This window comes from Neolamprologus brichardi, chromosome 4 (assembly GCF_056152115.1).
Source record: "Neolamprologus brichardi isolate AB-2024 chromosome 4, ASM5615211v1, whole genome shotgun sequence".
Classification (NCBI taxonomy): Eukaryota; Metazoa; Chordata; class Actinopteri; order Cichliformes; family Cichlidae; genus Neolamprologus; species Neolamprologus brichardi.
In genome coordinates, this window is record NC_142107.1 from 3699449 (window position 1) to 3723150 (window position 23702).

The window sequence follows — 23702 nt, forward strand, 5'->3', positions numbered from 1 at the left end:
TCCAGTGGTTTTACACTGTGTCATTAACGTGGTTTCACGCAGAGGTGGGTCGAGTATCCATAAGTTGTACTCAAGTAAGAGTAGCATTACTTTAAAATATTATTACTCAAGTAAAAGGTAAGAGTAGTCGTCAAAAAAGTTACTCAAGTAAAAGTAAAAAAGTACTTGGCGAAAAGACTACTCAAGTAGTGAGTAACTGTTTGAAATTTCCAATTTTTCAAATAAATGCTATCAGACAAACAAAAATAAATAAATATACAATTTTTAGTATTTTCAACAGATATGTAAAAACATCAACAAAATAAGGCACAACAATTCTAATTTCCAGATTTCAGTTTTTCACAACAAAGCTTTTTTCACCAATACCTACAGTAAATAATATAAATATATAAACAGTGCAAACAATTTCCAGTGACAAGATATGCTGTAAACTTTATATCTTTATATTCATTTTTGCTCCAAATGGCACAGCAGCCTCAGAGAAAACATTAGAACGAGGCATCTTCAACATATATTCATACAAGGCCATAAATTGTATGGGTGTGTATTTTTTTTTTTCATATTTAGCAAAAATGTGCCATTTCTTCACTCAGTGAGGTGATGGTTAAGCTTCAGCAGCAGTTTGCTCTCAAGGTTCTTTCTGTGAAGCTGTAACTGTTTAGCAGTGAACAGGAGTCCTGCATGACTGAGAAGTCCTTCACAAGCTCCAGATGCAGGAAGAGCTGTATTGACTTTGATCGACAGCTTCTTGATGTGAGGAAAGCCATGCAATAGATCCATACCTCCAGTGAATGGACATGAACGGTACCTCTCCAGCTCCCCTGGTTCTGGCTTTCCTGACCCCAATGATCCATCATCTTCGTCAGTTAGGCTGCTGTTTGTGCTGGCCTCATCCAGCTCTGCGTCTAGGTGATGTCTGATGAAGTGGAGACCTGTGTAAAGATGTATGGTTTTCAAAAGAATTAGGTCTGGTCATTATAGTGCTATATACACTACCAAGCTGCAGATATATGTTTGGAGCTAGCCTCCAAAAGCTGGGCATACACTGTGCGATTTTTGGCCCATTTTGAGGCGATTTTTCAGTTGTGCAACTGTTTTGGGGATCGGCCCGTGTCTTGCCTTAATCGTGTGTGCATCATGTAGTATACATTGGGTAACGAGCAGTTAACACCTCACGACCAGCTCCCAATCATCAATTGTATGGTTCAAGGTCTTTCACTCTAGATCTTTGGAGCAGAATAACGCGACTGAAAAAAAAAAAAAAATCGTCTTGTCTCACTACAACTTCGCGCCGAAAATATGACTCACAGCTCGACATAGCTGCTGTAACATAAGACTGACATCCAGCTAACCACAGCTAAAAAGATATTTAGAGAAAACTTACCGTTTCCTCAGGTTACACGAGTTGAGTTGTTTCACGCTGAAAAGTTGGTTTGTTTTGGCTCTCACTGAAGACATAGCTGTTCTTTTGTACTGCTTTTAAGCGAAACATTTTTAGTATATGAGGCCAAGGCTGTTCATCCTCTTCAGCTGTAGCGTAGACAATTGGCTCTGCCATGTTTTCACGTGTTTCTTCTTTCCCTGTGTCCAAACGCCACAGTTTCAAAATGGTCATGTGACTGCATAACCACAGCCGATTGGCAAAAAAAGTTACCGGAAACTCCACTGGTGGTATGTTATCTAATGTGTTAAACTAAGATTTTTTTTAAAAAGTAAGGAGTCTAATTTTGCAAATGTAGCGGAGTAAAAGTACCGTTTCTTCTTCACAAACGTACTCAAGTAAAAGTAAAAAGTATCGTGCAAAAAAGGTACTTTAAAAGTACATTTTTCCCCAAAAACGTACTCAAGTAAATGTAACGGAGTAAATGTAACTCGTTACTACCCACCTCTGGTTTCACGCCACATCAGCCACGCCGCTTTGCTAGCTAAAGCACCGGTGTCGGCACATAAGGACGCTGTCATAGCCTGTCAACGACGTTAAATAGTTGTGCATCACAGGCTGGAGCAGCCAGTCACCGGTCACTACTGACTCACACTGCAAAACAGAATAAATTATTAACGTATTTATTTTAATTTCAATTCAGGTTAGATTTGTTTTGTGCACAATGCAGATTTTCTGTGTGCGGAGACCGTTGTTGTTCGAATGTGTTGTTTTAAAAAAAAACAAAAAAAACCCCCAAAAAACACCAATGCAAGAAGCGATTACGTCACAGAACGTGGTGACGTTTAATTGACATTACATCACAGAACGTGGAGGTGTCATAGTGACAGTCCTTTCATCCTTTGATGTTCAAAAGTCCTTAAATAGACCACGAACGTGTCAAACTGAATTGATTAAGCTATCGTTTTGTTGGAGTGATACAGCACATAAAAAGCAGAAATGAGCTCAAAACCTAAGAAAGACCGAGATGTTAATTTCTCTAAAACAATGGTTAACAAAAGTGAAAAAGAAAAAGAAACATATGCCAGATTGTTCGACCAAAGACTGCATCCAATGATTGATCAAGTAGAAAAGCTTAAAACAGAGCTTGAATACTTCAAAAAACAGCATACAGTCCATAAGAAACAGATCGAGGATCTAACAAAAGGAAAAAATGAACTTTGGCAGAATAATAAGATGCTGGGTTTGGTCTTGGAAGAAAGGACAAATATCTCAGAGAGGTTAAACTCGATAAAAGATGACCACGAAGCTCACATAAAGTTCCGCGTAGAGATGGAGAAAACTCTGGCTGAACTTAAACAAAACAATGAGGAAGAAGTGAAAGTCCTTCAAGAACTGCTCAAAGCAGAAAAAGAAATGGTGGCACGTCAGGAATTTCACAACAAACAAATTGTTGAATTTTTACTAAAACGCCACAAAGAGGAAAAAAATAAGATGCAGCAATTTTACGATGAAAAGACTAAAAAACTCGAAGACAAAGCTAATACTGCAGAAACAAAGTTAGTAAAGGTCATTGAAATGTATGATAACCAAATAGAAAAGCTTAAGAAAAGAGTAAAAATTAGTACAGGTGTGACCGTCAATGCAGTTAAAGAACGCGAGGAGGAACATCAATCCGCACAGTTTTGGATTGAGGGTCTTTTGACACAAAATACAAAGTTACAGGACGACAATGAATTAATGGATAAAAATGTGAAAGCGTTAACAGACGAGAAAGATGAAATGGGCAAAGTAATAGACGACCAAAAGGCCCAGAATATGGAGATGAACCGCAAATGTCAGAGAAATATTAGGGCTCTGGCCTTGGAAAAGAAAATGAAGGCTATGGTCGAAGATGAAGTTGATTCTTTGAAAAACAAAAATGAAGACCTAAAAAGGGACCTAAGCACAGAGAAGGAAAAACACAGAAAGACAGCAGTGGACAGATATAAAGTAATAACGGAACACAATCAGGCACTGGCTGAAAAGGAGGCGCTCGAAGTGAAACTGCGCTCCACAGTAAAGCAACGGGACAAATTTATAACCAAAGTGAATTGTCTGGAGAAGAAAGAGCGCCACTTCCAAGAGGAATTGTACAAGTGCGTTTTGTCCTTTGAAAAGGCATTTCCACATGCAGTTCACTTCAGAGAAAAAGAAAAGGTGAAATTTAGGGATATGTTCCTCAACTTGAAAAAGAAATACGTAGACGGTGTGGAAGGCATCCCCTTTGTTGGAACAACGAAGGAGGTTCTTGAAAAACAGCTGAACTGTCTACGTACCAGATGCAAGGATCAAGATGCAGCTTTACTAGATAAAACACGGGAGCTGAAATCATTTGAAAGGAAGTACAAGGATATGGTAAAGTCTTCCGAATACGCTTTATTCAAACAAAGACAGGAGCTCATTGGACCAGTGAACCAGATTATCCAAAAGGCTGGCAATGAAGAAAAAGAGATAGGTCATCTAAAATCTAGAGTGAAAGACCTTGAACTCGAGCTCAAATTAGAAAAACAGAAAGGACAAAAGCTCGCATCATTGATCCATAGAAGCACGATGGGGAGATGTTATGAGGAGACTCCGACTCCGTCTCAGATTGATCCTCGTCCACTTCCAGGGAAATCTACATTTATTCAGGTACGTCCAAAACACTCTGGCAGAAGTGCAGGTATGGCTTCCCCAGTGTATCTCCCTGTAGAGTCTCCATCAACACCACCTTTCCTCAATTCTGATGGTGGATTAGCACCAGTTGATTGAATTTTTAGCAGTTAATTTTTAACAAACGGGTATTGACGCATTTAATAATTTCATCAAAAATAATCTAACAGGCCAGGGGTGGCCAACTCCAGACCTCGAGAGCCGGTGTCCTGCAGGCTTTAGATAACATCCTGGATCAACACACCTGAATCAAATGATCAGTTCATTACCAGGCCTCTGGTAATGAACTGGTCATTTAGTCATGTAAATCAGCTGTGTTGGATCAAGGACGCATCTAAAACCTGCAGGACAGCGGCTCTCAAGGCCTGGAGTTGGCCACCCCTGTAATAGGCCATTAGAAGTATACTTCATCTTGTCTCCCTATATCATGGGTGGGCAATCTCAGTCCACGAGGGCCGGTGTCCCTGCAGATTTTAGATCTCACCTTGGGTCAACACACCTGAATCACATGATTAGTTCGTTACCAGGCCTCTGGAGAACTTCAGGACATGTTGAGGAGCTAATTTAGCCATTTAAATCAGCTGTGTTGGTTCGAGGACACATCTAAAACCTGCAGGGACACCGGCCCTCTTGGACTGAGATTGCCCACCCACCCCCAACCGGTCGCAGCAGATGGCCGCCCCTTCTTGAGCCTGGTTCTGCTGGAGGTTTCTTCCTAAAGGGAGTTTTTCCTCCCCACTGTCGCCCAGTGCTTGCTCAAAGGGGATCATTGGATTGTTGGGGTTTTCTGGCTTTTACTGTAGTGTTTTCACCTTACAGTATAAAGCAGCTTGAGGAGACTGTTGTTTTGCCATGATGCAATATAGTATTAAATATTACTGAATTTTAAGTACATCTATTATAGCATCAAAGTAAAACAACAACAAAAAAAAGTATACTTCAATGAAATTAATCAAAATGTCTAATCTGGCAAAATAAGAAAAGAAAAAAGGTTTCACCTTTAAATAAAAATCACAAACACATTCTGATTTTTGTTGTGTGTTGTTTTGTTTTGTTTTTTCCTTTTGTGTTGTCAAGTATAAAATTTTTGCACTCTGTCATGGTCTCGGTGTCTGCCCGGCCGGCTTCGCAAGGCTACATATGTTTATCGTGTTGCTGCTTTCTTCCACTCGTCATTCTGCCTGGGCGGAGCTCAGGCCCACGCACCTGTCTGCAATTACGCTGCAACATGTCCTGTCTGTATGGAGACTGAGAGCTGCCAGATTAATAATGTAGAACATGTATGTTCCGTGTGAGACAAAGGTATCTTTACGAAAACAGCAATGTACAAGCTTCTTATGTTCGACACTTTTAATAATTTTAGCTAGTTTTGATTAGTGTTTAGATGAAGTAGTTTATCTGTGCATTAATAAATTAGAAATGTGCAGTTTACACGAAATAAACACACGTAGGATGACCATATTTTGATTTCCAAAAAAAGAGGACACTCGACCCAGTCATGATAAACTTTAATAATACTGTTTTCTTGAAGAAAATAAGATAATTTTAAAATTTAAACGATGCCTTCTCGTTGCGGTTAATGCAGACCTTCCCAAAGTGTGGAGCCCGCCCAATAGGGGGTGGGGGGTGGCGCAGAGCCATTGCAGGGGGGGCGGACAACAACGCTTGGACACTGGTAGCACGGGGCGCCTACACAAATGCAAAGCAGGAGGTGAAGCATCGCTGAATATGTTTTCAAACCAACTTCATTCTAAGCCAAAGACTAGAAAATATGGTGAAGCATATCTTCCCTTTGGTTTCACCTGCACAAGTGCCGAGGTAGGTCTACCTGCAGAATTGGCTTTCCCTTAGTCAGGAGCAGCGCTGGGCTGTTCAAATCACGGACAAACAGTATCCCACATTCTTGATTTTTAGTTCACAAACACATCTCATAATGACTAACTACTCCTGACATTTTGGAGATGTTAGCTCTTTATACAGTAAACCATAGCTGGACTGGCCATCGGGCATACCGGGCAATGGTGATTTTTCATTTTTATGGGCCGATGGGATTTTTTTTTTTGTTTTTTTTCTGTAACGGTATAAATACTAAAAGGTGGTGGATTGGCCAGATGAAGGGAGATGTGTAAAAATAACTCAGTTGTTTGGTGGTGGCTATTGCGGAGCTTCCACAGATTCAATAACATTAGCAAGTGATGGAGGCCAACTCCACCTAAACCAAGTTTAGGTGGAGTTTATTTTCGTTATGCTGACTTTTTGCAGTCGGTTACAATAACTGGTACTGCGTACTAGCTAGCATGATGGATTTTATATACTGCTGGGCGGGTGCTATGATATTATTGATGTTGAACTTGTTTTATCTTATTTTATTTATAAGGTTAGTTATTAGAGTTTCCAACCTTCCCGTAAAAAACGGAATCGTTTAGTATTCAGAGAAAATATTGTACATTTTGTATTGAGGTGAAAAGGAACACAGTTTGTCCCGGACTTCAGCTACAATGAAAAAGACACAAAGCTGAATTTATTCTGCATCTTTGCTGCACAGCTGCCTCTTCTTCTCTTATTCTCTCCCCTCCCTCTCCTGTTTCTACTTCAATCATGAAACGAATCAATGATCAGCTGATCGGCTTTTCTCTCTTGTTTGTTTATCGCCCAATTTGCGACAGAAAGAAGAAACCAGCGGATGTCGCGCTAAACAACAGCAGCACGTTTAAGCTTGATCAGCTGTTGTTAGAATTTATTTAATATTAATTTCTAGTATCAGCTGATGTTTGCTGGAGCCACAGCTGTAAAAGCTGCTGGTCATGATATCGGTTTGGATATGTGGTGAGAGGGAAACATGAGGATGAAACCAGGAGATGTCCTTACTGAATCATCAGAGCTGAACAGGTGATGGAGAAACAGTTTTACCTTTCAGGTGACATGAATGAGTTGAAGGGAAGTTATGAACTGTTTCTGAGAGACTAACAACACCAGGATCCTTTTCTAAGTAGCTGACAGCTGGTAACTGTGCAGGGGCAGCTCTAGCAAAGTTTTGCCATGTAGGGCATTAACAGGGAGAGGGGGGCACAAAGAAATACTTTACTTTGTTATGTCATTTAAAAACTTTGAATAAATTATCTGAATCTTACAACAAACGTTTTCATCTGATGTAAAATGTATAGAAATCCATTATTGTACATAGTAATTTTTTTGAGGGTCCCAACATAATTTTGTCAGAAGTAGCTAAGTACTGTATATGATGCCAGTATTTTCCCACATTTTCTAGATACTGTACCAGTACTGTGTGTAAAATGCCATCAAAAAGTCAATTAAGTTTTATTCTTTCTCACCTGTCTTTCGATCTCCTTTCACTTTTTAAAGGTTGCCATGTTAGAAAAAATATTTTGCCCTGTCATGCTGTTTATTGATGTGGCAAATGAATGGTTTATGAAAATATATCTAAATCTGTCATCAGTAATGATCATGTCTCTAGTCTCTTCTGTCTTAATTTCAGGTTTTCACCATGTGTTGTAGATAGTTCAGGAGGTTAACTCGACCAAGCAGTCTACTTTTGGGTACTGTTTAGAGTACCAGAATAGGGAGGATGGTGTAGGTTTAAGTTTATTAGATTGATACATATATACCAACAAGACAGTGTACATCACTGTGACAACAGCGTTTGCTTTCATTCAAAGGCTTTATGGTTTTTCCTATAATACCTGGTGGGCCGGCCTCTAGTCAAAATGCCTGGGCTAATTTTTTGTCCCAGTCCAGCCCTGCAGTAAAGTTACAGAGGGATACAAATAACATCAGGCTGATCCTGCCACAATTTGTTCCCCCTGTCTAAATCACGGACAAACAGTATCGTACAGCTGTTTGTTTTTAAACCCATTTTACACAGAGGGGCATTTTTTTGAAAAATGTATGGATAGCAATAATGATTATTATTATACAGGAAAAAAACAACTACACGTAAGATAATTACACCGTGACGCCTCTGCCTTTCTAAATGGAGGGACAGTAACTGCGTGTGTGTATATATTCAAAAATACCCGTGTAGGTGTGGACGCAGCGTAAAAGAGTTAGTAGTTTATTTTCTCACTACCTGAAATTTATTGCAGATTACTTTAATCTTTGCTTAATTGTTTACTAAATGTTTGAGGTGTGAAATAAACCGCAATGGAGCAAAATATGGGTGTGTGTGGTTGGAGGATGTGTTTGTGCGTGCGCGTGTGTGTGATCGTGCGCGGGGGAGGGGGGGGGGGGGGACGCGAACATTTTTCTTGTAGAACAAAGGGGGCCCAGCAAAACAAAGTTTGGGAACCACTGCCCTAATATATGTTTATATCAATAAAGCTGGATTGAATGCAGTACGTGCAGAGAGCTGTGCTACAGAGCAGAGGTTTAGTGAGATATCCTGAAGGTTAACCTGGATTTACAGATTTGCAGAGGGGTTCACATAAACACGGTTATGTGCCTCACATCTAGGCTGTATCCTTGGCTGTATCCCAATTCAGGGTCTGCAGCCTTAAAGGCTGCATATTAAGGCCGATTACGTCACAGCGGCGCGCCGAAGGCTGTCCCAATTTAAAGGTTGCTCAAAATGCAGACCTCAAATGCGTCCTTCATTTCCCTGAATTTTAAGGCTGTGGCGGTGTAGACTTCGTGGCCCAACATATCCCACAATTCATAGCGCTGCAGTCGCTGTGGATAATTTTGCCGCAGACGGTAGAGGCAGAGCGGCCGGAGAGTAAACTGTTAAAAGTAAATACAGAATATTATGTCACTTATTTATGTGCGAATGTTTAATAATGAAGAACATTAAAACATTACTGTGTGCCACTTGTTGGCAAAGTTATGTGACATTAGCCATGTTTGTACTTTCAGTGTTTACTTGGTTTTAAAGCCTTTAAAATATACGCCGTTCAATAGTCGACCTTAATCTTACAGAGAATGTGATGATTTTGTGGATAATTAAAGTCAGTCATATATCCACAAACACAACAGGCTGAAAGTCAGTGATGCTGCTCGGTTTGCAGTCCTGAATATCACAGCACAAGCAGGATCCACTACACTGTTAATGTTAGCTATGTTATATTGCTGCCTCTGTTTGGTGGTGTCGAGCCAAACGGACTTTAACGTGTGTTTGAACGAGCTGACAGTTCACTCCTTAAGCTGAAAGAAAGATGCTTTAATCACAGGAGTCACACATGTGTCCACTGTACCATCTGGGAACTCTTCTTGTTTCGTAATAACACAAACACTAAATCTTCCTTCTCTTGTGCTGTTTTGTAGCAGTGTATACACCTGAGACTGTCACCTGTGTGTCTGTCCTGCACTCTCTCTCTGTTTCTTTCTCTCTGATTGTGGAATAAAAGTATGAACATGTATTTATAAGTTACACTTGTGTTTGAATCCTGCAGCTCATCACACATTTGATTTCCATGTGTGACAACTGCAAGTGTCCAGAGTGAGGACAGACTGAGGGACCCACTGCTGCACATCATCTGTGAGGAATGTGTGTGAGGAAGAGGAGGAGGAAGAGCCAGCAGCAGCTGACAGATGGAGAGAATAGACAGACTGTTCCCTGTCTTTGAAGGACTGCTAGAAAAGTTTAACATAACTAATTGTCTGTCCTGAATCAGTCTTATTAGGTGATGTTCAAATAATTTTATCATTCCAGTGTTTTCAGTGTGGGAGAAAGTACTCAGGGCCTTCAAGTTACACACTATGAAAGGCAGCAACAAGTTTAATATTCAGAAACCTAAAGTATGTATCAGCAGCAGAATGGAGCTAAAAATAAATGTTTGTTTCAGTTCTATGAAGCTTTGAGTATTTTGGATTAGTAGCACTGCTGTGTTTGTTGCATCATATTGCTGTAATTGTTTATATGCTTTATATATTCTGAGGTAAGTTGATCTATGTTACATCATATTCTATAAGGATGTTATGTGTTTGGATACTTTCTGCCCAGTTTGACCCATTTAGCAGAAGTCAGCCTGTTTAAGGCTCTGATATCTATTCTGTATGACTTAAAGCAGTTATGACATGGTCTGGTTTTCTCACCCAATAAAGGAATATTTAATATATCAGTCTACTCTTCATTCTATCAGAAACAGTTTTCACAGCTCGTACATTTTTTTTTTTACACATATATGTAAGCACTGAGCCAAATTTAGTAATGCCAACATATTAAGCGAACAACATTTGTCTCTTATATATGATACACCTGTATATAAACTGTCAGAGATACTTGTCTTTGAATGAAGATTTAAGGTGATAGCAAATATAAATAACTGCAACTTGAATCTTTACTGAAGCTCAGTATTTGACACAGAGTTCAAGTTCACTGCTGTAATAACTAATAATGATTAATATTGATAGGTTTGTAGCATAAACCTATTCGCTGGAACGTTAAGGACAATTTGCTACACAGCAAAAAGCAAGACACAAGGCACCAAAGTTCTTTGTGTTACTCATGCATGAGGGAGACCTGCCTGGAGCCAAGTGTCGTTCCACCACTTGACCTCCGTCAGACTCTCAGCCAGGTTCCCCATAGCACTCCTTTTATTGTGGTTACATGAATATGCATAGGGTCATTAACATATAACATCTTACATAGGTAAACATGTGAACAAAGAATACTGTGTGTGTGTGTGTGTGTGTGTGTGTGGGGTCAGAGTGTGACCCCATAAATGACTTCCCTAAACCTACTGGTCTGGAAAGTCCAGCAGTTCATCTAAACAAAAGGCACTCAGACGAAAACAGATATAGCTACGTTTATCCTACCGTAAAACAATAAAACAAGGTACAACCTCTTCCCATGCTCCCAGGATGTAGGTGTGGATTCCAGAACACTCTGGAATGCACACCAAGCCTTTGCAGCCTGCTAAAGATCACACATCCTATCACTACACAATTGATTATAAATCTCTAAGCATATATGGTTAAATATTTCCTAATACAAATGACAATAATAAAATCTAAACCCATCATCACCACCCTGTATTGTCATTTTTTAAGGCTATACGGCGTATATATATCTTCAGCTCTACACCACTTGTCAACATTTTCAGTGCAGGCTTCATTTCATACAAACATATTAGCCTTAACATCCACGTCACTCTGCTGCAACAGTATGTAATTGGTAAAGGTGTTAGCAATCATTTTATTCACCATTGATCTTACACATGGCAAAATGCAACCTGTAAACAAGCAAAGCAACGCCAATAATGTAAGAATGGGAGTCAAAAACTTTAAGAACATATTCCACCATGGTCCAGATGTCAACCAGGCTATCCAACCTCGTGACGCATCTCCTCCTGATGTGTGGTCCGCCACATATTTCTGCAGAGCAGTTAAGTTCTGCAGTGCCTCATAGATGTCTCCTCCAGTCGTATATCCATCTGGGATAAACGTACAACACGTCTCTCCAATCAGCTTACACACTCCTCCTTGTGATGCTGTTATCAAGTCCAGGGTCAGCCTGTTCTGCAGTACCATCGTTCTGATGGCCTTTTGCTCCTCCGCTAAGACTGTTCCCAGTGTCTTAGTGAGATTAATGTGTCGCAGTAAGGCATACCGGTTGATCTCCACATGATCCCGCACCTCTGCAACTCCTATGTTTGGGATCAGACTTTGGAAGAATTTAGCTCCTCCACTCCAAATGCGGAATTCTCGCGGCACTCCAGTGTCTACTGTCACTCCAAAAAAGTTCGGTGAGGCTATATCCACCTCACGCTTCCGTCGGTTGCTAGGGTGATGTTCAACTCTGTCCATGAAGAAGACATGATCCGATAACTTCACTAAAGCACACAATCCTCCCCATCCCTCAGGGAGTGATAGATTGGTATTTTCTGTGTGGACATAAAGCCTATCAGCCAAAACTCTTGTTCCTTTACTGCTCGGCACCGTCCTTGCACAGCCTGTCCACTTCTGACTTTTTGCTTTTACTGGTATTCTGTAAGCCAGGTTGAACTTGCATTCAGTCCTCCTTAATGTCAAGTTCTCAGCACACTTTGCACTGGTCAAGCATTTCATACACCTGCTCTCATTCTCTGGAGGGCAGTAGGTGTATATGTATCCACATAAGCGAAGCGGCAGCTCCCCCACTGACAGTGATCCATTGTTCATCACACACAACGGCAATTGAGCTGTGTTCAGCTTGTTCAGCAATATTATGTCTGGCAGTGGGTCTGACACTTGAGGCCAGGCCAATAAGTCAGTTTGCCCAGAACAATTCACGTTTAGAAGTGGCGACTTACTCCAGGTGATGTTCAGAGGTGTACTATAGTTGGCCTTGGACCAGAGGACTCTGTTGCCAGGATGAGTTGCTAAGCCCAACAGACACCAACTCCTGTCCTCTGGTATGCTGTACGGCCACAGTCCAGATGTATATGCCGATAACGGCATATGAGCACACACATAGCAGTCTGTCCTATTGTTCAAGTGAGCAGTTGTATTCATAAACTGCCACCAAAAGTTTGTAGAATAGCCATGAGGGTATTGGGTGTGGTTTCCTTGGACATACAGGGTCTCCACAGCTGACCATGAAGACATCAAAGCCATTACACTCAGCAGGGTAGACAACACTTTACCAGCCATTCTGATGAGTACCTGTGGCTCAGTTGGTTTCTTCACCGGATTGAGACGAAGGGCCCTGGAGGCTTTCCCCCCCCTTTGTACCCGGTCTTCCTGCCACTTACTCCGAGCTGGCCTGGATGTGTGTCACCTTTTTGCAGTGGCTTTGGTGTATCCAGGTGGGTCGCTCTGCGATCTTCACAGCTGTTGGTGTTGTCAGCAGGGCCTGGTATGGTCCGTCCCACCGTGGCTTCGACCAGCACTTCCTCTTTATGACCTTTATCAGCACCCAGTCCCCTGGCTTCAGACGTTCTTCCTGTACAGAAACAGAATCATCTGGCAGATTATTTGCACTCATGACTTCTTTGCTTTTAAGCATTTTAAGCATCCAGTCTGCTAGTGTGTTTTCTTCTGCTGCTTTATCATTATCATTACAGAACACTGGAACTCTAAATGGCCTGCCATATATTATTTCAAAAGGCGTTAGGCCATTATCAGTTGGCGTGATCCTCATACACATTTTCACTAGCTCAATGCAGTCTACCCATGTTCTGCCTGTTTCCTCCATTGTTTTCCTGAGTCTCAGCTTTACTGTGCCATTAGTCCTTTCAACCAGCCCTGCACTTTGTGGGTGGTATGAGCAGTGGTTTTTCAGCATTATCCCCAGATGTTGTGACATTTTCTCAGTTACTTCATTCACAAAATGAGGACCATTGTCACTGTAAATAGTTTGGGGGATCCCATGCTCTGGGATCACATTTTTGCATATCGCTTTAGCCACTGAAATAGCATCTGCTTTCTTAGTGGGGACAATTTCTACCCACTTTGAGAACGGGCACACAATTACCAGGCAGTACCTGTAGGTGTTACAGTTAGACAACTCAATGAAATCCATATGGATTACTTCAAATGGGTAGCTGGGTCTGGGAAACCTTCCTCTTTTAGGTCTGAGGTTCCCCTGAGCATTATGTTTACAACATATCAAACATGCTTTACAAAAATGTTTTGAATAAGCATTGAATCCCAGTGTGAAAAACTGCCGTTCGACAGCTGCTAACATCCCGGCTGTTGAGACATGGCAAAGCCCATGGCTCAAAATTGCAGCAGTCCTATATAAGTTTTTAGGCAATATAGGTTTATCACAAAGATAGTAGACATCACCTCGCAGGCTTGCTCCTTTAGTGAGCCACAGCTGCTTCTCAGCTGGAGGTGAGTGTGACTGCATGTCTGCTAGCACATCATGTGTGATGGGCATAGTTTGCTCCTGAGACACCAGAATATGAACCCCATGTGTTCCAAGGGCCGCTTCCTTTGCAATTTTATCTGCAAAGGCGTTGCCTAGTACAATGGGGTCAGTGCCACGTGTGTGTGCTGCACATTTACAAACCGCAACTTTACTAGGCAGTAAGACTGCTTTCAACAGGGCCTGCAAAAGTGTCGCATGCTCCACAGGTTTCCCTGTTGATGTTGTCATGCCTCGTCTTGACCACTGAGCGGCAAAGAAATGAAGTGTAGCATATGCATACTGACTGTCTGTATATATAGTCACTACCTGCCCCTCAGCTGCTTTGCAGGCTTCCGTCAGAGCCACTATCTCAGCTGCTTGGGCAGACATGGAATGTGATAACTGCCCAGCACGGATGACCTGCACATCATCCACAACAGCAAAGCCCGTTTTAGTCTTTCCCTCTGCTGTTTTAAAACTGGAACCATCAACAAACCAAACCTTGCCCTCAGTGAGTGGTATGTCCGTTAAATCACTTCTAGGTTTACACTGTGTTTCTACATGCTCACTACACACATGTGGTGTACCCTCCTCTTCTGTGGGCAACAGTGTAGAGGGATTCAAAGTTGTACACCGCTTAATAGTTATGTGTGGCTGGGAGAGCAACAGTGACATTAAAGATAAGTGTCTTGCAGGTGACAAGAATGTCATTTTAGTCTGCAGCAATAAAACATCCACCTCATGTGGAACTAGCAGGGTCAAAGGGTGAAACAAAACAATTTCACCAGAACACTTTACGGCTTCAGCGGCTGCACACACAGATCGCACACAGTGAGGTAAGGCACAAGCCACTGGATCCAGCCTCTTAGAATAATAAGCTACTGGCTTCATTCCACCTCCACATTCTTGTGCTAACATGGATGTCATAAAATGCCCTTTACAGTCAACAGTTTGAACAAAAGGCTTGTTATAATCTGGAAGTCCTAGAACCGATGCTCCTGTCAGCATCTGTTTCAGCATGCACAGAGCTTGCTCCCCCTCAGGGGTCCAACTTAAACTTTCTGACATAGCTAAAGGTTTACTGTACATCATATCTAATAATGGCTGCGCAATTTCAGAGTAATGGGGCATCCACGATCGACAGAAATTTAGCAACCCTAGGAATTGCATCATGTGTTTCTTTGTCACTGGCCTAGGTGCTGCCAAGATAGCTGTTTTCCTCTCTGGGTGTATGCTTTTCCCTGCTGCACTAAGCAGATGTCCTAAAAATTTCACTTCTGTCTTCACCCACTGTAGCTTTGAAAGTGAGGCCTTGTTACCTGTCTCGGCTAAGTGAGTCAGCAATGCCAGTGATATGTCTTTACAGTTCTTCTCTGAATTGGATGCAATTAAAATGTCATCGACATATACCAACATCTGTGAATGTGATGGAATCACAAAATCAGACAGACAATTTGTAATATTCTGTGTGAAAATTGTAGGACTGTCACAAAAACCTTGCGGCAATCTGGTGTATGTGTATTTTTTGCCTTGATACGTGAAACCAAACCAGCCTTGTGAATTCTCATGTACTGGTATGGAAAAGAAAGTATTACTTAAATCTACCACAGTGAAGTGTGTCTTGTCTGGCTTAAGCTGATTTAACAAGGTGTGGGGGTCGGGGACACATGGAGCTATACTCTCCACTGCCTGATTTACAGCTCTTAAATCTTGAATCATGCGCCACGACTGTGAATCAGCCTTTCTAACTGGGAAGATGGGTGTGTTACATACTGCTTGTGGAGCTTCAACTAGTATCCCTGCTTTAATCATATCCTCTATTACTGGTTTAATGCCTTCCACTGCATCAGGCTTCAAGGGATATTGTTTCACTCTTGGCCTAAAAGACGTTTTGGGCTTTATTACTACTGGACTCGCTGTTGTTATTAGCCCCACATCAGTCTTCCCAGTAGACCAGAGCTTCTCTGGGACCTGTTTAAGCTCCGGGTGATCTTTGACATCTACAACATATCATTCTGCTGTGTCATTCTCACTCCCCTTTAAATGTGTTTGTGGTGTAGCATGTGTCACCCATCCCAGCTTTTTACGAAAGATGCTGTGCTGCATATCTGTCTCCCAACCCCCTCCAGCTTGCTGCCACATTCCAACACTCTCCCCCTGTCTCACCAAAGATGTTAAGTCTGTCCACTCAGTTGTGCCACTCTTTGTCAGTGAAATATGTGGTGTTTGCCCTGTAAAAAGTTGTTGTGCAGCTTCAGAAAGGATCACACTACATCCAGCCATGGTTTCACCATCAGTATATATTGCCTTTATGGTGATTCTCTGTGGCCCTAATTTCAGCACTTTATCTGTGTAGGCCTCATCAGGCCCAGGCATGGTCTTAAATCTCAGTGTGACATGCAAGTCTTCTGGTGGCTGTATGTCATGGTTAGTTGTCAACATTTCCTCAGCTGCAGCTAACAGTTTACAGTTTATTTGATCAGGTCTGGAGGCCGACAGGTCAAGTGTCCAGTAACAATGCAAATCCCCACTGTCCTGATGAACCATTGTCTCAGAAGTTTCACCTTTTCCTGCAGCTATCATCCCAATGGATGTTGGAATTATTGAAATTCCAAGTTTCATCATCATATCTCTTCCCAAGAGGTTCACCAGACAAGTTGGGCACATTACAACTGAACCCTGAGCTGCCTCTCCTGTGGTAGAATCTCTAATCCACACTGGTTTAGAGATTCTATGCTGATTTAACTGACCATTTGCAGACTTCACATAAATTGTGCCATTTGAAGGATCAACTCCTGACACATGATCTTTTAAAACAGTCTTATCTGCACCTGAATCACACAGAAATTGAACAGTTTTGCCTTGCACAGTTAACGTGCGAACTGGTTTTACTTCTTTTCCTGACAGATTTAACAATACTTCAGTCAAATCTAGAGTCTGAAACACAGGCTGTTGTAGATTCTGGCAAGCTAAGGGATCGTTTGTACATGTATGTGTGTTAGCAGTGTCAACAGGTGCTAGTCATTTATTATATGATGGATTTTGTGAATACGGCTGTCTATACTCCTCAGGTTTGTTCTCGGGGCATTCTCTGGCAAAGTGGCCCCTCTCCCCGCATTGATAACACCTCTCATCTCTTCTACGGTTATCCTGGGGTCGCCATGGGCCTCTACCTCTCCTACTCCTGCCTCTGTTTTGCCCTCTTCCAGCCTGTCCCTGAAACAAAATTTCACCTGCTAAAAAAGCAGCGGCCTCAGAGCTTTGAGACTTCTTTTTTTTATTTTTAATGACTTCCTGTGCATGGCGGGCCCAGTTCATGCATTCAACGGACCCGTCAGTGTTATGACTAACATTTTGTTTTCTGATGAAATCAGCAATGGGTGAATGAAAGCCATTCATCAAAGCATGTTTTAACTGTTGCTGATATGGGCTGGCCTTCTCTGCACTCTCTTCAAGGCCGCTATGTTCTTTGAAAACTTCCTCTAATCTCGCCCTGAACTCATGAACATCCTCTCCTGCTTTCTGAATGCATTGGGCGATTTTGTTGTAATCTACAGAAGCTTTAAAGGTATTTCTAAGACGCTCATAAACCCCATCAACTTGGCCTCTTAAATTTGCATGGCCATAGGGTAGGACGGTATTACCATCCCTCCCTGTGTAGGTGCCTCGCACCCGAGCCCAGTTATATGTGAGACACTTCCTAAAAGTGGCTTCTGTTTCCTGACCATTTAAGCGGTACGAGGAGCAGAGTTGCTTGTGTCGGGCGATAAATTCATTAACATTAGTCAACGGGTTTCCTAAATCTTTACATGCCTCTGAACATTCAGATTCAGTCCATGGCCTGTAAACACAAATAACACGGCTTTGGTCATTTTCAACACCAAAATGGGGATTCGCAACCTCTACCATGGGAAAGGTATCATGGATAGGGTAGACAGGCATACCAGCTGCACTCGCCTCATCCCTCTTAGTTTTGGATCTAGTTCCATAAGGGCTTAAATATTTTGCTGCGGCATCCCCAAACTCCTGCCGTACTCTATCCTCCTCCTCTCTCTCTCTCTCTTCTCCTGCTCCTGCTTTTCTTCCTCCTCTCTGGCCTCTCTCTCCCTCTCTAATGCTGCTCTACGCTGTTGGTCCCTTAACGTCAGTACCACTGAAGTAGACCGCACCGTCTCATCTTCAGGTTTCACAGCTAATGCCTGCAAAGCTGCTCTCTTCACGTTCGCTGCCTCCTGTCTTTTCTGCGCCTGCTCTAACCACAGTTTAGCGGACGCCAGTTGTAACTCTCTCTCCTGTTTCAATTTCCCTTTTGCACAAGCTGCCTTTACTGTCAACTGGTCTACTAACATTTGACATTGTCCTACAACCAATTTACCTTCAAAATCATATTTTTTGCGCCAATGTCCTAAATACTTTGCGCTGCCGGGAGCGAATTTCATCATAAACTTCTCGTCACCCTCTGACACACTCTTGGTTGCTTGGGAACCCATAATAACAACAGCTGCTGGCGTCACAGACCACGTGTTCTGCTCCGCACGCACTCACACAAACACACTCACACAACAACAACAACACAAAATAGGCCTACTCCGGACTTGCACCGGACTGCTCGGGACACCAACCCAATCTTTCGGGACCCTCACCCAGTTCTGGGACCCTCACCCAGTCGCGCGACAAAGCCCAATAAAGGGACGCTCGGGACACAAACCCAGGGCGATTTCTCGGGACAAAAACCCAATTCCGCGGTTATAAAATCACTCTCCAACTTACTTGATCTTGCTCATTGCGTGTAGCATCAGTCCCGAATCCCGTCAATCGTCATCCATCGAGGAGAAAAAAAACAGACGGCTAATCCACGAATTCTCACGCCCCGGGACTTTGCTGCAGGACCTCTATAAGTCCTGGCTGACGTCAGTCTGTCGGCGTGTCTCTTTTCCCCTCGGTGAATGTCGACTCCAGGGATCCGGCTCTCGAAGGACCAATTAATGATAGGTTTATGCTACAAACCTATTCGCTGGAACGTTAATGTCACGGCTGGGGCGGCAGTCGTGTGGAGGTGAGGAAGGAGGATCCAAAAGCAGACAGTGGCGGAGGTGCAAGTGGGTTTTATTTACAGTGCACAAATAACCAAGGTGTGGGCAGAACTGAACATAAACCTAAACTGGAAAAGCTAATACAAAAGGAGGACATGGAGCGAGGAGCAGAGAGACGCAGAGAAACACGGAATAACATTAAATACACGGCAGATACACAAATGAACACAGACGACGCGACGAGAAGCACAGGCAGACACCAACTATAAATACACACACCAGGTAATCAGGAAATGGCACACAGGAGGGGACACAGCTGGAACTAATGGGCATAACGAGACACAGACCTACAAAGTAAAAAAGGAAACACACAGACTGTTTTACAACACAAAACTCGGGGACCTGTACAGAGCACAAAGGGAGACACAGGTAGGGAAAATAAACACTACAAACCCCAACCACCAATACAAAAACAGAATAAACTAGAAAATACTAATAACAAACTCAAAGCGCTGGGTCACCGACCCAGGACCATGACAGTACCCCCCCCCCTCAAGGGCTGGCTCCAGACAGCCCAACAGAAACACAAAACCCCCCCCCAAAAACCAAAAAACGGAAAACGACCCGACCAGGGCGGGTGGCGGGGGGTCCAGGACGGAGGGACAGAGTCCAAAAAGGCCCAGACGGACAAGTTCAGGGGGCCGACCCAGAGGCCGACAGCGCCGGAGGCCAAAACACTGCAGTTCCGGGGGCCGACCGTGCGGAAGGCAGCGGCAACGACGGGGAAACAGTTCAGGGGGCCGACCGTGCGGAAGGCAGCGGCAACGACGGGGAAACAGTTCAGGGGGCCGACCGTGCGGACGGCAGCGGCAACGACGGGGAAACAGTTCAGGCGGCCGACCGTGCGGACGGCAGCGGCAACGACGGGGAAACAGTTCCGGAGGCCGGCCGCGGCGGCGAAGATGCCCAACATGCGGCCCGGCAGATGACCGACGATGTTGAGCGGGCAGTTGGGAACCTGAAGGCTGCGTGGCCTTCGCTGGACCAGGCGAAGCGGGCGAAGCTGAGGCAGAGGCTGGACCAGACGAGGCGGGCGAAGCTGAGGCAGAGGCTGGACCAGACGAGGCGGAAGCTGAGGCAGGAGCTGGACCAGGCGACGATGAAGCCGGAGCTGGACCAGGCGACGGCGTGGGTGGAGATGCTGAGGCTGCAGCTGGCGAGGATGAAGCCGCTGCTGCTGCCGGCGGTGTAGATGAAGCTACTTTTGCTGCCGGCGGCGTGGATGGAGCGGCAGCCGGCGGCTGGACGGGCTCCTCGGGCCCTCCAGCGGACGGGACAGGAGGCTGGACAGGCTCCTCGGGCCCTCCAGCGGATGGGACAGGAGGCTGGACGGGCTCCTCGGGCCGTCCAGCGGATGGGACAGGAGGCTGGACGGGCTCCTCGGGCCGTCCAGCGGACGAGACAGGAGGCTGGACGGGCTCCTCAGGCCCTCCAGCGAGAACAGTCTCAGGACCAGCGGGCACAGGGGCCCCTGGCAGGAACAGATCAGAACCAGCAGGCGCGGAGACCTCTGGCGGGAACAGATCAGAACCAGCAGGCGCGGAGACCTCTGGCAGGAACAAATCAGAACCAGCAGGCGCACGGGCCTCTGGCAGGAACAGGTCAGACTGCAGCTGCGCAGAGCACCGACCCTGCTCAGGCAGCAACAGCCGGGTGTAGTCCTCAGCTGGGTTCTTAGCCTCCAGGGGTCCAGAGTCAGCTGAGGGCTGTAATTTAACCTCTGGTGAGGCCCTGGAGCAAGTAACAGTCTCTAAACTAGCCAGCTGTTGAGGAACAATTGCCTTTTTAACATGTTTGTCTCTCTGCAAAAAATACGTACTAGAAAAAGAGTCCAAAACGGGAGGCACAGACGCAGCCTCCCGTACAGAGGGAGTCGGTGAAGACGGAGCAGGCATAGATGACCGGGCTAGTGGGGATACCGGGGGCCGAGCTGAATGCGGCTGTGCAGCTACACGAGCTTGCGGCTGTGCAGCTACACGAGCTTGCGGCTGTGCAGCTACACGAGCTAAGGACAGCTGAGCAGGAGAATGAACAGGCAACCAGCAGTTCTCCTTGTCATCTGCTGCACAAAACACAGCCCCTGAATAAACCGTCCCACAGTCCAAAACAGAAAAAGGGTCCTTCTCACTCACCACAGCCTGCAGTGCTATAGTCCTAATATCCAGCTGTGGGGTGACGCGCCAACGGCGCGATCGTCGCCTCCTCCCTGCGGACGGCTCCGGCGGGCCGGGCAAAACCTCCGGCGGGCCGGGCAAAACCTCCGGCGGGCCGGGCAAAACCTCCGGCGGGCCGGGCAAAACCTCCGGCGGGCCGGGCAAAACCTCCGGCGGGCCGGGCAAAACCTCCGGCGGGAGAAGCTGACGTGGCTGTTCCGGGGCGGCCGTAGTCCGCTGCTGCTGGACAAAGTGTGTGGATTCCCGAGCTTGCACCACCTCCCGGGCTTTATGTAGGTTGCGAATTAAGTCCGAAAGTCCCTCGAACTGGCAGAGGTAGGAATTCCCTTCCAGGATTGCCTCGATGGCTTTTAACCCCACCACTTTCGCACTTGCGTTGGTGGTGTGGGTTACCCAGTCCATCAGGCGTTGGATGCGTGCGAGGTCACTCTCCCCAGACAAAGCTGCTGGATCCATCTTGTGGTCGCGTCGTACTGTCACGGCTGGGGCGGCAGTCGTGTGGAGGTGAGGAAGGAGGATCCAAAAGCAGACAGTGGCGGAGGTGCAAGTGGGTTTTATTTACAGTGCACAAATAACCAAGGTGTGGGCAGAACTGAACATAAACCTAAACTGGAAAAGCTAATACAAAAGGAGGACATGGAGCGAGGAGCAGAGAGACGCAGAGAAACACGGAATAACATTAAATACACGGCAGATACACAAATGAACACAGACGACGCGACGAGAAGCACAGGCAGACACCAACTATAAATACACACACCAGGTAATCAGGAAATGGCACACAGGAGGGGACACAGCTGGAACTAATGGGCATAACGAGACACAGACCTACAAAGTAAAACAGGAAACACACAGACTGTTTTACAACACAAAACTCGGGGACCTGTACAGAGCACAAAGGGAGACACAGGTAGGGAAAATAAACACTACAAACCCCAACCACCAATACAAAAACAGAATAAACTAGAAAATACTAATAACAAACTCAAAGCGCTGGGTCACCGACCCAGGACCATGACAGTTAAGGACAATTTGCTACACAGCAAAAAGCAAGACACAAGGCACCAAAGTTCTTTGTGTTACTCATGCATGAGGGAGACCTGCCTGGAGCCAAGTGTCGTTCCACCACTTGACCTCCGTCAGACTCTCAGCCAGGTTCCCCATAGCACTCCTTTTATTGTGGTTACATGAATATGCATAGGGTCATTAACATATAACATCTTACATAGGTAAACATGTGAACAAAGAATACTGTGTGTGTGTGTGTGTGTGTGGGGGGGGGGGGGGTCAGAGTGTGACCCCATAAATGACTTCCCTAAACCTACTGGTCTGGAAAGTCCAGCAGTTCATCTAAACAAAAGGCACTCAGACGAAAACAGATATAGCTACGTTTATCCTACCGTAAAACAATAAAACAAGGTACGACCTCTTCCCATGCTCCCAGGATGTAGGTGTGGATTCCAGAACACTCTGGAATGCACACCAAGCCTTTGCAGCCTGCTAAAGATCACACATCCTATCACTACACAATTGATTATACATCTCTAAGCATATATGGTTAAATATTTCCTAATACAAATGACAATAATAAAATCTAAACCCATCAAATATAATAACTATAATATTGGCCATATTATATTTACATTACCAAAGTGAGATGACTTTAGTCTCATGAGCAACATAATCAACATAGTCTCTTTAATCTGTGTCACTAGTTGAAATTCCAATGATGACCAGGAGATGGAGACATTACAAAAGGAATACTGTTTGCTAAGTGTCAGCTCATATGTCACCTTTTATTGCAGAATGAGAAGAACAAATTGTTACCCCTGTACTCGTTAGTGTGAGCTCCCCCGTTGATGTAGTGCAAGTCAGTCTGTTCATCAGTGGAGAAGTACAAAAGCTGTCAGCCCCTGGCAGCTTCCAGTAACAGCGATAAAGCCGTGGACCCTCTGGTTAACCTCAAGAGTAAGTAAAACTCTGACTTGAGCTTCCTCTGTTCTGGCTTTCATCTTTCCCTCTTTAAATCTTCACAGGATCAGAGTTAAAACCACAATGTGTTTTTTTTCCAGGTTTCTCCAGATTTCAAAGCAGGAGTTACAGCTTTGTCAAACATCCTCAAGATACCGCGTCATGACGACTACCTGGTTATGCTTAAGGTGAGAGCGCTCTAAAGGCCGTTTTAATACTGTAGCAAAGCTCAGAGAAAGAAAAAGTTGGTCAATAATCGGTATAGTTGGTGAAGTTTGTGTTTGCTTCACAATAAAAGCCCTTAAAATGCCTTTCATGTGAGCTGGCAACATGAGTAAAGCCCTAATTTGTTCTTTGAATGCAGATTAATGGTCAGATTGATAACAGAGACAAAAGTTGGTATTCTGATCCAAGAGAGACTTTCTCCAGAAGCCACCGCTAAAGCAACAATAGAGAGGTAAACTGAAAACATCCATCCATCCATTCATCCATCCATTCATCTATCTTCTTCCGCTTATCCGGGACCAGTTTACAAGGGCAGCAGCCTAAGCAGAGAAGTCCAGACCTCCCTCTCCCCAGCCACCTCCACAAAGGTGTTTCCA

General features: G+C 44.4%; 2 protein-coding genes and 1 pseudogene across 2 annotated transcripts; 1 reads left to right on the plus strand and 2 right to left on the minus strand.

The window, feature by feature from the left end:
• Positions 1-2251: 2251 nt before the first annotated feature.
• LOC148102894 (uncharacterized) lies at positions 2252-4310 on the plus strand. Its single transcript, XM_087840249.1, has one exon. The coding sequence runs from the start codon at positions 2381-2383 to the stop codon at positions 4172-4174; it is 1794 nt and encodes a 597-aa protein (XP_087696375.1). The 5' UTR covers positions 2252-2380; the 3' UTR covers positions 4175-4310.
• Positions 4311-10955: 6645 nt separating this feature from the next.
• Positions 10956-12710, minus strand: LOC148102895 (uncharacterized). The gene has a single exon (XM_087840250.1). It carries the CDS (start codon positions 12659-12661, stop codon positions 11147-11149), a length of 1515 nt encoding a protein of 504 aa, XP_087696376.1. The 5' UTR covers positions 12662-12710; the 3' UTR covers positions 10956-11146.
• A 4173-nt stretch (positions 12711-16883) lies between these two features.
• LOC118456104 (uncharacterized) lies at positions 16884-18352 on the minus strand (annotated as a pseudogene).
• Between the last annotated feature and the right edge of the window lie 5350 nt (positions 18353-23702).

Excerpts from the sequence above, each read along its gene's own strand:
- LOC148102894 (XM_087840249.1), top strand. The coding sequence starts at position 2,381 with ATGAGCTCAAAACCTAAGAAAGACCGAGATGTTAATTTCTCTAAAACA.
- LOC148102895 (XM_087840250.1), bottom strand. The coding sequence starts at position 12,661 with ATGGCTGGTAAAGTGTTGTCTACCCTGCTGAGTGTAATGGCTTTGATG.